The sequence below is a fragment of the Podarcis tiliguerta genome (genome assembly GCF_965153285.1).
Source record: "Podarcis tiliguerta genome assembly, chromosome: 7".
NCBI classification, from domain to species: domain Eukaryota; kingdom Metazoa; phylum Chordata; class Lepidosauria; order Squamata; family Lacertidae; genus Podarcis; species Podarcis tiliguerta.
In genome coordinates this window covers 72,702,547-72,715,909 of record NC_139540.1, presented here as the reverse complement: position 1 = coordinate 72,715,909, position 13,363 = coordinate 72,702,547, and the positions used below count along the sequence as shown (strand labels likewise).

The window sequence follows — 13,363 nt, the reverse complement described above, 5'->3', positions numbered from 1 at the left end:
GATGTTGTCTGCCACAACTGATGCATTAGCATGAACAATCATCATCGTTACCATCATTGTCATTCAGAGTGATGACAAACCATCAAGGTGCGTGTAGGCATCTCTCTCACATGCATATAATCAAAACGCTTATGAGAGGCCAGCAATTCAATTCACTCTGATAGTCTCCCAAGGAGCTCTTACAGCTACATTTAAAGCTAACCAACCTTGGCCAGACAGCCCCTTGCTACTAAAACAGATAGAAAGAAGTAATGAGCCAATCAGGTACATTGCATAAATGCCCTTGGGAGGTCTGTGGGCTTCTAATTGTTCTCTATGAAGGGCCACCCTCATCACCCCTTTCACCATCAGGCAAGCAAGAAAACCCGAGAGCAGGCAGGATTAAATTCCAGAACTGCTTTCTTCAGCAAGACCAGCAACGTCACTTCCCTCCCTGTTGCTACTCACTACTATGCAGCAAGCAGAAAATACTGATTTGGTTAGTCTAGCTCTTGTCTGTCTACTGACAGAGCCACTTCCGGCCTGCCCAGGAGGTGGGGTTGTGGGCTTCACTCCCACCCCACGTGAGCGGCGGCTGGTTTCAGCCCCCGAGAGCAGGGGAATCCCGGCCGTGTCGTCCCCCCCAGCCAGCCAATCGGCTGATTTGGTTAGTCTAGCTCTTGTCTGTCTACTGACAGCTACTCTCTAAGGTAGGGGTTTGCAAACTAAGACCCAGGGACCAGATGTGGCCCCCCAGGCTCGTAAATCCAGCCCACGGACCCTGCCACCCACTGCGTCAGCCCCCACGAGCTGCGGACGCCTCGCCACATGGGAACTGACTTCCACAACGCTGGCACGGCTGCTGGGCAGGTGGTGACGCTGGCGCGGCTTCAGATTGGCTGCAGGAAGTTCCTGGGGCCAATCTGAAGCCTTGCCGCCCACAGCTGAGATAAACCCAGTGCGGCCATGGGCGGAGAGGCTGGCAGGCTGGAGAGCGATGGGTCTGGGCCATGCCGTGGGCATCATGATGGGTGCGTCGCGGGGCTTCAGCCGGAGCTTAGCATGCCTGTTAGCCCCGCGCCTGGCACCCGGCTCGGCACTGCTGCTGGTGGCACGCTCAGTGGCCGTGCTGGAGCAGCTGGAGGGTGAGCTGTGTGCCGCCTGCCCAGCGCTCCATGTACGCGGCCTGCCTGCCAACTTGGCCTCAGATGATGGGACGCAGTGCCTGTTGCAAGCCGCCTGGGAGCTCCACAGGGACGGGCCAATGGAGCGGCTGCTGCTCGTCAACTATGCTGGTGAGCGGGCAGTGCCGAGACACACTCCTGAGCGCGTGCAGAGTGCATTCCTCCTCCAGGTCTGCAGGCAGCTGCGGGACCGGCTTGCAGGGTATTTATATTTTCAAAATATGGTCCAGCCCCCCACAGGGTCTGAGGGACAGTGGACCGGCCCCCTGATGAAAAAGTTTGCTGACCCCTGCTCTAAGGTGTGACTGGATCCCCCCTGTTCTGCTACCTATGGCCCTTTTAAGTAGAGATGCCAGGGATCAAGGGGCATTAAGCAGAGGGGAGAAGGAGAGAGCATGATATTTCCCCCCACATCAGCATGGAGATGCAGTGATGACAACAGCTTCTCATGTTCTGCCCGCTCTGTAGTTGCAACAAAACATGGGATCCATGCCAGTAAAGGAATATAATCAATAAACACACAAAACGTAACGTAATGTATAATGCAAATAAATACAATATCATAATCTCAGACATTTTTAGAGCAAAATTAATCTAAAAATCCATAAAAAACTGCACGTACCATATGTAATATTACAGGATATAATCCTGCTTTGTAACAGTCGCTGCTTACTGCAATCACTACAATTTTGTAAGATCCACTATCCTGTAATATTACATCTGGTATGTGCATTACCTAGAGCCTATTCTACTGATGAAGCCTAGGATGGCGAAACAAGGCTAATATTCCGGAAATCCTTGTCTGAGACTCTGTGAAAGGATTCTGTGGAACTGTAACAAATCTTCATGTGGATTATTGGACTCTTTGAACAGACAGGTGGAATAGATATTAATACATGTATGGACCTTATGCATGAACTGACTAGAGAATGAACTGATCCACTGGGTCTTCTGCTTTTTTCGTTGAGACTTCTGTTGAAATCTACAAATTGATACAATGAATAGTGTATCTTATTTATTCCAAAGTACAGCCAATTACATCTTCTGTGTTTATTGAGTATGTTCCACGTAACCATAGGTTTGTTGTTGTTTTTTTAGTAAAGGGATATAAGGCAATCCTAAAGCAGCTGACCAGCTTCTAAGGAGATGATGGCTAATGTGTAGTGCCTTCCAAATGACCCTGATGTCACAAGCAGCGCAAAGGAACTAATGCACACCATTGCAAGCACATTGCTCTAGGTATCTCAAAAAAGCAAGCAAAACCACCAGCCAAATGACAGGAGAAAGTCCACAGAACCAAGCGCACAGTAACACAAATCCCCATTTATTCTCCTTACCCATATCAGACATCTCTGGCACGGTAACGATGTAAGGTCCATCTGTAAATTTTGGTGCGTTGTCATTGATGTCTTGTACTTTAATGATAAACTCCGATTCAGGTTCAAGTGGCTTGTTTGTCCGTCTGTCGATGGCTTGCGCATGCAGCACATAGTGGGTCTTCTTTTCTCGGTCTAGGCTTTTGGTTGAATGGATGTCTCCCGTCGTGTCGTCAATAATAAAGATAGTCCCAGCCCCTTCACCTGTAAGGATGTATTTGACTGATCCATCACCTTTGTCAGAATTGGAATGCAGCTGTAAAAGAAAATGAGAAAAAAAATAGGAAAGGAAAATATGCAATACATGTAATATAATACTACATTATGGTACAGGCTTGTTTGGTTGGTGAGGGAAAGCAATTGTGTCATCAGCACTGCTCAAGGGTAGGAACTGTCCAATTTTTGCTAGGATGGGCCTCCTGAACTGAAAGCAACCCCCATGAATTTGTCAGACCATCAGAAACACAACAAAGGCAAGTTCCCTGGCAGGGCTAAGTTTTGTCCTTAGGTTAGGCTAAAAAAAGGAGGTAAGCAAAGTAGCTAGCTCACATAGCCTGTATACATACATCTTTCAAACATACAGTACATCTTTCAAGAAATGTATGAAAGAGAGGAGCTCTTTAGAAACAGGGAATTATCCCAATGACTCCAAGCACAGATGAGCATTATTAGTGTGAGCTTACAAGTCCCTTCCCTCCCAATGGACACTGCATATTTTATTGAAACTGTATGAGTGATGGATAAGCATGGTGGCTTTGAGCTCAGTTCAGCTGAGATACAAACTGGGAAGGGCCAGAGAACAGAACGTACATGTCTCTCCACACCTCTCAAAGGATACAATGTTCATACATGGAGTTGTATAGAAAAGGAGGTGCCTGATAATATAAGGTCACAGAAACAGGGGGGTTGAAGTGGAAGATCCTGGAAAATGACACAGTTGGCAGGATAATATCTTGCAGAGCAGAAATCCACACCAAAACCTTCCATTGTGAGTCCCACTTGTTGGTCACTAACAGTGATATTGTTCAGTAATACTACAGTGGTACCTCGGGTTACATATGCTTCAGGTTACATACGCTTCAGGTTACAGACTCCGCTAACCCAGAAATAGTGCTTCAGGTTAAGAACGTTGCTTCAGGATAAGAACAGAAATTGTGCTCCAGCAGCGCAGCGGCAGCAGGAGGCCCCATTAGCTAAAGTGGTGCTTCAGGTTAAGAACAGTTCCAGGTTAAGAACGGACCTCTGGAACGAATTAAGTACTTAACCTGAGGTACCACTGTAATGAGAAATTATCAGAAGCAGATGTCTCTGTTTAAAGTCAACTCTTTCTATGATCCTGAGTGCTAAAATGACCCATGGATTTATTCTAGACCGCTGTTTCCCAAACTTTGGTCTCCAGCTGTTTTTGAACAGCAATTCCCACCATTCCTGACCACTGATCCTGCTCTAGGGATGATGGGAGTTGTAGTTCAAAAACAGCTGGAGACCCAAGTTTGGGAAACACTGATATAGATTATGAAACTTTTGTTGTTGTTGTTGTCCTTAGTAAAAATCAAAAATTCTGTCCATGTAATAGGAGATCCCACACTTTGACATTACTTCTATCTTCTGGATTTTAAATGCTATGCCCCTCGTTTTCCATGTGCATAGTCTTTTCCAGCTGTACAAAATTATGTGGGGAGGGATCAGTGGTGCACCCTGGTTGGCCCTTTCAACATGTGGACCTCGTTCATATGTGATAATAGACACCTTCTGGCACATGGGGATAGGCTAAAAAGACACAAGAAGAAGTAGGCAAAAGAAAGACTTTAGTACATTTAAGATAAATCCTGATATTCTGCTTAACGTCCATTTTGTGCCATTTTCCTGCCAAGAGTTTTCCCAGATAAGAACAAAATGTTGGCCGTATTAAGTCCTCAGTTCTCTGCGGGGGCTAAAGGGATCTCTGCCATTCCGGAGAAAGGTGAATGGTGTCAATTTTGTGTGATGCTTTAGCTCAAAGCCTAAGGTGTGAAATCTTTCAGAGTAATAAAATCTATGCTACATTCCATTGCTGCAAATGCCCAGATATGCTAAAATTGCCCGGGTAGCTGCTAATGGAAAACCTACATAGGGGAGAGGAGGAGAGGAAAAGAGCAAACACCAGGCCTTAGATTTGTAGATTCTGAGAACTTTTTTGTCTTTGAATGTACTTTTTACACTCCAGTTGTAAAACAGCCGCTGAAAAACGTGTCTGAGCTACCTCTGTTCCTTTCTCCTGATAAACTTTTCTTCTGTAAAATATACCGATTTTTGTTCTTGATTTTCTGAAGACAGTATCCAAACTCTGAAGCAGTAAGAGATTCTGTATGACTTTTTTATATATAACAAAATGATCATCTCAAGTGCTTCTCTGCATCCAAGGGTTAGCATTTTATCTTTCAATGGTGGTAAAATAGAAGAAAGATAATGTCAACAAAGGTGTTGCTATTATCAAGTTTTCACATTTTTCACCCTTTCTGCTATTTTCGGTGGGACCCAGTGGTGCTCCCACGAGCCTGCTGCTAATGTTCTGAAGCAAAAAGGAAGGAGGGTTTAAAAGCTTTCTCTCTCTTTTTGACCTCAATGAATTCATTCCAACAGCTTTGCCCTCACAAAAGAACAATGGACAGCCAGTCAACCCATTTTCTGGCCTACCTTGAAAGGGTTCTGGTGAGGGGGCACATCAAAGCAGTTTCTGACCATTTTTATTTACCGGTATTTATTATTTATTTTTTTGCTTTAAGGGTATTCACAAGCATGACTCTGTTGCTTCACTGTCTCTTTACCCATCCAACCCAAGTTACAGAAAAGGGTTCTGATTTATAACCACTTTGCCACCCCCAGAACCACCAAGGGTTTTCAGACTACCAGGCAAATGCATCAGCTGATCCTAGAACAGGCAGAGGTTCACTCAGTTTCCTAAGTGGTGGAGTCTTGGGCTTGAATTTAGGGGAGCCAGTTGACAAGCTGTTCTCTGGTTAGCTATCCAACCATCCCTTTATGCTATGCTCACCACTATCACTCGCCGGTCCCACGTCAGGTAAGTGGGAAGAAGACTACCCTTGGAAGAATCATTTTGCTTCTCTTATTTTTCTCTGGGCCATTCATTCCTCCAGTCACTTTCCCCTCTCCTCCATTTCTCTCTGATAAATCCTTTGTTCTTTCTGTGCTCCCAAGAAGCACCAGTTAGCTCATTCGGTTAGAGCAGGCTTCCTCAAACTCAACCCTCCAGATGTTTTGAGACTACAATTCCCATCATCCCTGACCACTGGTCCTGCTAGCTAGGAATCATGGGAGTTGCAGGCCAAAAACATCTGGAGGGCCGAGTTTGAGGAAGCCTGGTTTAGAGCATGGTGCACATCAAGGTTGCAGGTTTGATCCAGGAGCTTTCATTTCACCCCACTTATGGAATCCAGGTCCCTCTGAGTTTCCTATTGTGGAAGTCATTTAGTGTGATCTTCCCTCTGTCAGAACTCTCTGTTCACTCCAGGTAGCACCCACCACCTTCTCCTCCTTTGCTTATTCTCACCCCTCACATTATGGAAGCCATGGTTTCAATTATAGCCTCACTGCCTTTCAGTCCTGCCTCCACAGTTGTGACTGCTGCCACTTCAGCTGTGGAGCAGTGCTCTACTCATGCTAGGAAGGTAGTCCTCCACCCAACCGAGGGTGGTTGTGATAACAGAGCTGGTTTCCGGGCCACTCCACTGCCACAACAACATGCCATACGGTTGAGGATTCATTGTGCATGTGCTGGTGATTCAAGTTTTCAAAGAGACCACCACCACCATCATTACTACCATTTGACAGGTGAACAATGGGCTGTGAGATGTTTAAGAGGAAAGCCACCCAAGCAAGCAGATGTGTTATGGATATGGTCTGAGGAGCCCCATTCAGTCTTCAATATATGATACACCAGTTCTAGGGACACGGGTGGCGCTGTGCTCTAAACCACTAAGCCTCCTCAACTTGCCAATCAGGTGGTCAGTGGTTCGAATCCCCACGACGGGGTGAGCTCCCATTGCTCTGGCCCAGCTCCTGCCAACCTAGCAGTTTGAAAGCACACCAGTGCAAGTAGATAAATAGGTACTGCTGCAGTAGGAAGGTAAACGGCATTTCCGCACGCTCTGGTTTCCGTCACGGTGTTCCGTTGTGCCAGAAGTGGTTTAGTCATGCTGACCACATGACCTGGAATGCTGTCTGTGGACAAATGCTGGCTCCCTCAGCCTGAAACTGAGATGAGCGCCCCAACCCCATAGTCGCATTTGACTGGATGTAAATATCCTTTACCTTTACCTTTTCTTTTACACCATTTCTGGAGTTACACTGGAATATGCTCCACCCTCATCTATGGCCATGGCCCACTCTTCACTAGTAGTGGCCCACTGATTGACACACTATCCCCTTGATTATCCATCATTTTTCTAACAATTGCATCAAGGAGAATGCAGAGCCACACTCAGTGGCCTCCACTTTGCTACTATCCACAGATTGACATGGGAGGGAGAAGTCAAGAGCCTGCTGTTTGTCTGTAGAATACTCAAGTCATTTGGACCCCAGCACGGTCTGAGTTCCAAGTTGCATGGGGAGCCTAAGTGTATACAGCGGGCTCCCTGTGTTATTTTTCAATACACAGGGGATGGGGGCAGCAATAATACAACCACAGCCTCACTCGTCTTCCCCTCACATGATGCTAATCACATGAGCCAATACTGTTGGAATAAATAACAGTCACGTCCTTGAGAGTAATTGTATATACATCAACATCCATACTGCATTTTCTTTTCTTTCTCAAAAAGTTAATAATGGAGGGTATGACCCATAAAATGGGTCTCATTTGTACATAGCACCAATTATTTTTTCCTTAAAGTTTTATGTAACCATTTCCGTCCAGGAGGGGGTACTGATTTACACAATTTATCAAGAATATATTTTTGTAAGCTATGTGGTCCTCACCAACCATGTCCGAAACTGAAGAGATTTTAGAAGCAACTTATGCTATGGCATTGGAGATGGAGTGGGCTGTTGCCTGTTCAAAAAAAAAACCCACACTAGAATTCTAGGAGGCAGGCCCACCCCCCAGGGCACATCCAGTGCATGATTCTGGTGACTATAAATCATTTTTCATTAAATGACCTGAATCAGAATCCAAGCATTAAATAAAGGCTGCAACCCTATGCACAATTACTTGGGAGGAAGCCCTACTGAACTCAGTGGGACTTACTTCTGAATAAACATTCTCAGCACTGTAGTGTATAAGAATGAAACAGAATATTTTAGTCACAAATTAAATTACACAAATGCTTTTCTAGAACACACATACTTTTGGGACATATACACCAATAGTCTGCCTTTGTCCTTATTTGTCTGAAAATTTACCTGGTCTAAAATAGCAAGAAACTGGAAAATAATAGCTTCGAAGAAAACAAAATCTGAGATGTCCCCTTTTATCAACTCAGAGAGCTTCAGTTTTTGACATATCTAATAACAGTTTGACTTCAGAATGATTTATGATGGCTCTTCAGTCTTTAACTGCCCCTTTTCTTTAGCGCATGACTAACCTGGACAGGAGAAACAAAGCCAAGTGCTCTTTGTATTTTGCAGAATGTTCCTGGGTTTCTTCTTCTTCTTCCTTGGGTCCAATTAGTTGCCTCTGTCTATTCCCCCCTCCATTGCTGGGGGAATTCATGAAATGCAACAGCTCTTAAAATAATGAAACATAGTGAGGCTTTTATAGCTGAAGCTATTGTTTGTTTGCATCCAGCACAAACTCCTTATGAGGAATTTCTCCAAAATAAAGCAGGAACCTGAGCCAGGAGGGAGTGATGCATAGAGGTGCGAAGCACAGAGACGCTTTCAGGATGGTGGGGAAATTGTTGGGTTTTTAATCATGGGGTAATCAGGTTTGAAATCCTTGTGACAAATGCTCTCAAAGTTCAGAGAGGGCCAGAGACTACTGGGCAGAGAAATCCAAACCCCAATCCGCCATGATGGATTTGGATGAGGTAGAGCTGTTCCTTTGCCCAATCTTGTTTTGATCTGGTGACATATGTCAGCAGGGGAGCCACCCAGAGAAGAGAACTCCACTGCACCCATCCAAATGGCGGGGTGCCCCTCAAGTGTAGGAAGAATGTGGAGCTGGACCAGCACAGGACATTGCCTCTGAATTTGGAGAGACCATAGAGTTACCAGCTCCCTAAAGCTGCCTCCCCTAACCTGGTGCTTTCCAGGTGTTTTGCACTATAGTTCCCATCAGCCCCAGCCAGTCAGGGGTGACCAGAGTTGTAGTCTGAAACATCTGGCAGGGAAAGCTGTCCTCAGGTATTAACAGATAACCTGATTACTATGCACTCGGCTACAACATTTAAAAGCCAAGCATTTAAATTTGTAGACGATGAGCTTTATTTCCATCCCTAAATTCGCACATTAAAGATGAGAGCACTCACTCTGCTGGAATACATGAATTAATAGCCACAATAAGAAAGAAAACATTTCGCACCACCCCCAGTTTGCCGTGCTTCTGTCATTACGTCCTGAAGCTAATTTCTAATTTCCTCAGAATCCAGCCGGAACAAAGAGACACGGCTAAAGTGCAAGTAGTAATGCCGCCATTCAATTCCGCAGGGCTTTAGATATTAATGTAAACAGGTTAATCTGGCTAAAGCCAGATTAGTTTTGCAAGACTAAGTTGCATCTGAGGCAATTAAATCCCATAGACTGCATTGTGACTAATGCGCGTGCCGATGTCCCTGTGGAAAGGAGCTAGCACATAATGCTAAGAGCAAGAAAGCTGACCTGGAAATGGCTTGGGAAATGAACGAGAACCAATATATAAAATAAACAGGATAGAAAGAGGGAGAAACTCTCAGGCAATTACTGTATGGCCTTGGGAGAGAAGGGAAACAGCAAGCTGATTTAACTCTGGTCTGCAAGCAAAATGCAGCCTAGCAATCATCTAAGAGGGTCCATAAGCAGATCTGCACAACATGTGAATAACCAAACTAAAAACAGCCTCCCTGCAGCTCTATAAACCTCCTGTCCCGATTATCTACCTGGGACCATAACCTGGGGGTTGGAGGAAAGATCATATGAAACTGTGTTATGCAAAGTCATTTTAGTTCAGTATTTCCTGGGCTGGGCTGGTATGCATGTCACGGTAAGCCATGATTAATGGCTTTCCATAAATGAGCAGAATGCTCTGGCTTTACTCCCCCTCCCCTAGTGACATACCCTCCAACATTTATCCAATAAAAATAGGGATGTTCTATTCTACAACAACAACAACAACTTGGTTATTTTTACCCCGCCCTACTGACTGGATCACTCTGGGTGGCTTCCAACAGATATAAAAACATAATAAAACATCAAACATTTTAAAACTTCCTTATATGGGGCTGCCTTCAGATGTCTTCTAAAGGTTGCATAGTTACTTATCTCCTTGGCTTGGTGGGGTCACATAACTCCATACCCTCCTACAGTTCTGTAAGGAAAATAGGAATGTCCTAAGGAAAACAAGAGATTCTGGGATCAAATCAGAAACTGGGGCAGCTTCTGTAAATCTGGGACTGTCCCAGGAAAACAGGGGCACTTGGAGAGTCTGTAGTGAGTGTAAGAAGCTATAGACTGCAATAGATAAATAGTTAGATGGTAGAGGTGGCGCTGTGGTCTAAACCACTGAGCCTAGGGCTTGCTGATTGGATGGTCAGTGGTTCGAATCCCCGCAACCGGGTGAGCTCCCATTGCTCGGTCCCAGCTCCTGCCAACCTAGCAGTTCGAAAGCACGTCAAAGTGCAAGTAGATAAATAGGTACTGCTCCAGCGGGAAGGTAAATGATGTTTCTGTGCACTGCCCTGGTTTTGCCAGAAGCGGCTTAGTCATGCTGGCCACATGATGCAGAAAAACTCTCTGCGGACAAACATCTGCTCCCTTGGACAGTAAAGCGAGATGAGTGCCGCAACCCCAGTGTCGTTCGCGACTGGACTTAACTGTCAGGGATACTTTACCTTTTCAGAGCTAGGTAGGTCAACTAGACAACAGTAAGTCACAAGCTGCTTGGGCCTGATTACCTATTTCATTTACTGATCGGTAGATTCAATGTCCCTAATTTTTCCTTTCTTCTCTTGTTCCACTATTTTGGATTCTGATCATCCTTTCACCTCCTTTTAAAGTAGGGGAAGGGAGAAAAGAACAGGGGGCATAGAATCATTCTGTTCAAGGCAAAATCATAGCATCCCTCAAGTCACCTGGTTCTGCCACTGTATTAATCATCTTGCAGGGGTCTATCTCAAAACACGCACAACTCCTCAAGCCCAGCTCACCCAAGGAGCAGAAATCCCAAGGTTACTGCAGGTCTTTGATCTCCTGCCATATGGCAGCCCTTAATGTGGGCTTATGCTCCACAAAAGACAGGATTAGCTTTAGAGAATGAGGATTCAGACAGGCACATTCAGGCCAGCTTCAATCCTTGCCTATGTAACATGACTCCTGGCAAGTGCCTGCGTCAACATCCTAGAAACACCGGTATAAAGGAAAAGGAGGCAATATAGACTAATGCTTGAAATTGCAAGGATATGCTCCCATTTCGCTACTCGCCACATGAATGTAATCAAGCCAGTTATGTGAACTATTTATGTACAGTAGACATAGCATGTAATTTTATAAAAATGCTAATGCACTGAAACAGCAGCAGATAGCTGTGAGAGGCACACTACTAAGCAAGATAAATAACACGCAATATACACAATGGAAATCCAGCTTGGTAGTGCTAAGAAACCTAGATAAAACCCCTCAGGTTTTGGTTCAGTTCTCTTCTTCAGTGGCTTGCAAATGGTGGTCCTTGTATATGCAGATCGGGAACTGCACTGCTGCCTTAGAAACTTTGGTTTCTCTCTCCTTTGCAAGTTGGGCAAAGTCATGGACTCCCAGTTATGCTCAGGAAGGGGGGGGGGACTCCTCACTCCTAATCCATTTGTCTTTGTCTTGCTCCCCCCCTTTACCTGCACCTAGGGAACAATCCTATAAGCAAGATAGGATCTGTCTTAAAACAAGCCAATGAAAGTTAAAGTAATGCTAAGTTACACCAGAGCCAAACTTGGTTCAGCAGTGGGAATACTTCTGGTTGAGATGGCCTAAGTGTGTTAGATGCACAGGCCTCTAAAACTGAATTACACCACCCTTCCTGCTAGTTTAACTTATGCCAGGTTGATAGGTCATGTGACTGAATAATAATAATAATAATAATAATAATAATAATAATAATAATTTATTTATACCCCGCCCATCTGGTTGGGTTTCCCCAGCTACTCTGGGCGGCTTCCAACAAAGTATTAAAATACAGTAGTCTGTTAAACATTAAAAGCTTCCCTAAAGAGGGCTGTCTTCAGATGTCTTCTAAAAGTCTGGTAGTTGTTCTTCTCTTTGACATCTGGTGGGAGGGCATTCCACAGGGCGGGTGCCACTACTGAGAAGGCCCTCTGTCTGGTTCCCTGTAACTTGGTTTCTCGCAGTGAGGGAACTGTCAGAAGGCCCTCTGAGCTAGACCTCAGTGTCCGGGCAGAACGATGGGGGTGGAGATGCTCCTTCAGGTATACTGGCCCAAGGCCATTTAGGGCTTTAAAGGTCAGCACCAACACTTTGAGCTGTGCTCAGAAACGTACTGGGAGCCAATGTAGGTCTTTCAAGACTGGTGTTATGTGGTCTCGACGGCCGCCCTCCCAGTCATCAGTCTAGCTGCCGCATTCTGGATTAGTTGTAGTTTCCAGGTCACCTTCAAAGGTAGCCCCACGTAGAGCGCATTGCAGTAGTCCAAGCGGGAGATAACCAGAGCATGCACCACTCTGGCGAGACAGTCCGCGGGCAGGTAGGGTCTCAGCCTGTGTACCAGATGGAGCTGGGAGACAGCTGCCCAGGACACAGAATTGACCTGTGCCTCCACGGACAGCCGTGAGTCCAAAATGACTCCCAGGCTGCACACCTGGTCCTTCAGGGGCACAGTTTCCCCATTCAGGACCAGGGAGTCCTCCACACCAGCCCACCCCCTGTCCCCCCAAAACAGTACTTCTGTCTTGTCAGGATTCAACCTCACTCCATTAGCCACCATCCATCCTCCAACCGCCTCCAGGCACTCACACAGGACCTTCACTGCCTTCACTGGTTTAAAGCAACATGACAAATGTGGAAGCAGAATGCAATGGTCAATGATTTTATTGACTGACTCATAAGTGAGCAATAGTATTTTATTTCCCAATGTTCCTTTAAGATATCCTGTGGACCAATCTAGTCCTATCCCCCAGAACCAAACTTCATGAAAGCTCCTCCATGTTGCTTCATTGGAGGAAATTGCAGCAATGGCAGCCTCTCTCCATAACTGCATACATGACACTTACCTCATAGGTTGGCAGTTTGGCAGTGCAGAGTTGGGGAGCAGCTGGATGATATCTTTACCCCTATAAGCATACATTTATAACTAATCCCAAACACCAGCACTTGAAGCCACTCCCCCTGTACATCAGAAGTGTTTACTTTTTTCTATAGAAAAAAGGGGCATTAAAAATGGCTAGAACAGGCTCTCCAGATTTTCTTCCCCTTTAAAGATGAGGAACCTGACCCAACTATGGCTTCCAAATTCCATAGCCTATTTTAATGATATATATGATGCAGATATGGACAGTCTCATAGGCAATAACTTTCTTTTATCTATAACAGGGACTATAAATTGAGAAGAAACTATTTCCTCAGTTCAGCCGGCAAACAGAAAAAACAAAATTGCAATTGACCCATCTGGCGAATGAGTTTTTTGAGTGC

At 45.3% G+C, this 13,363-nt stretch overlaps 1 protein-coding gene across 5 annotated transcripts in view; it reads right to left on the bottom strand.

Moving 5' to 3' along the window:
- CDH18 (cadherin 18) overlaps positions 1-13,363 on the bottom strand; it is a 621,618-nt gene that overhangs the window by 149,623 nt on the left and 458,632 nt on the right. For all 5 annotated transcript variants that reach the window (XM_083449423.1, XM_083449420.1, XM_083449424.1 and 2 more), the window contains one exon: positions 2,501-2,795. In XM_083449423.1, the coding sequence (XP_083305549.1) occupies positions 2,501-2,795 (295 nt within the window). The remainder of the gene's footprint in view (positions 1-2,500; positions 2,796-13,363) is intronic.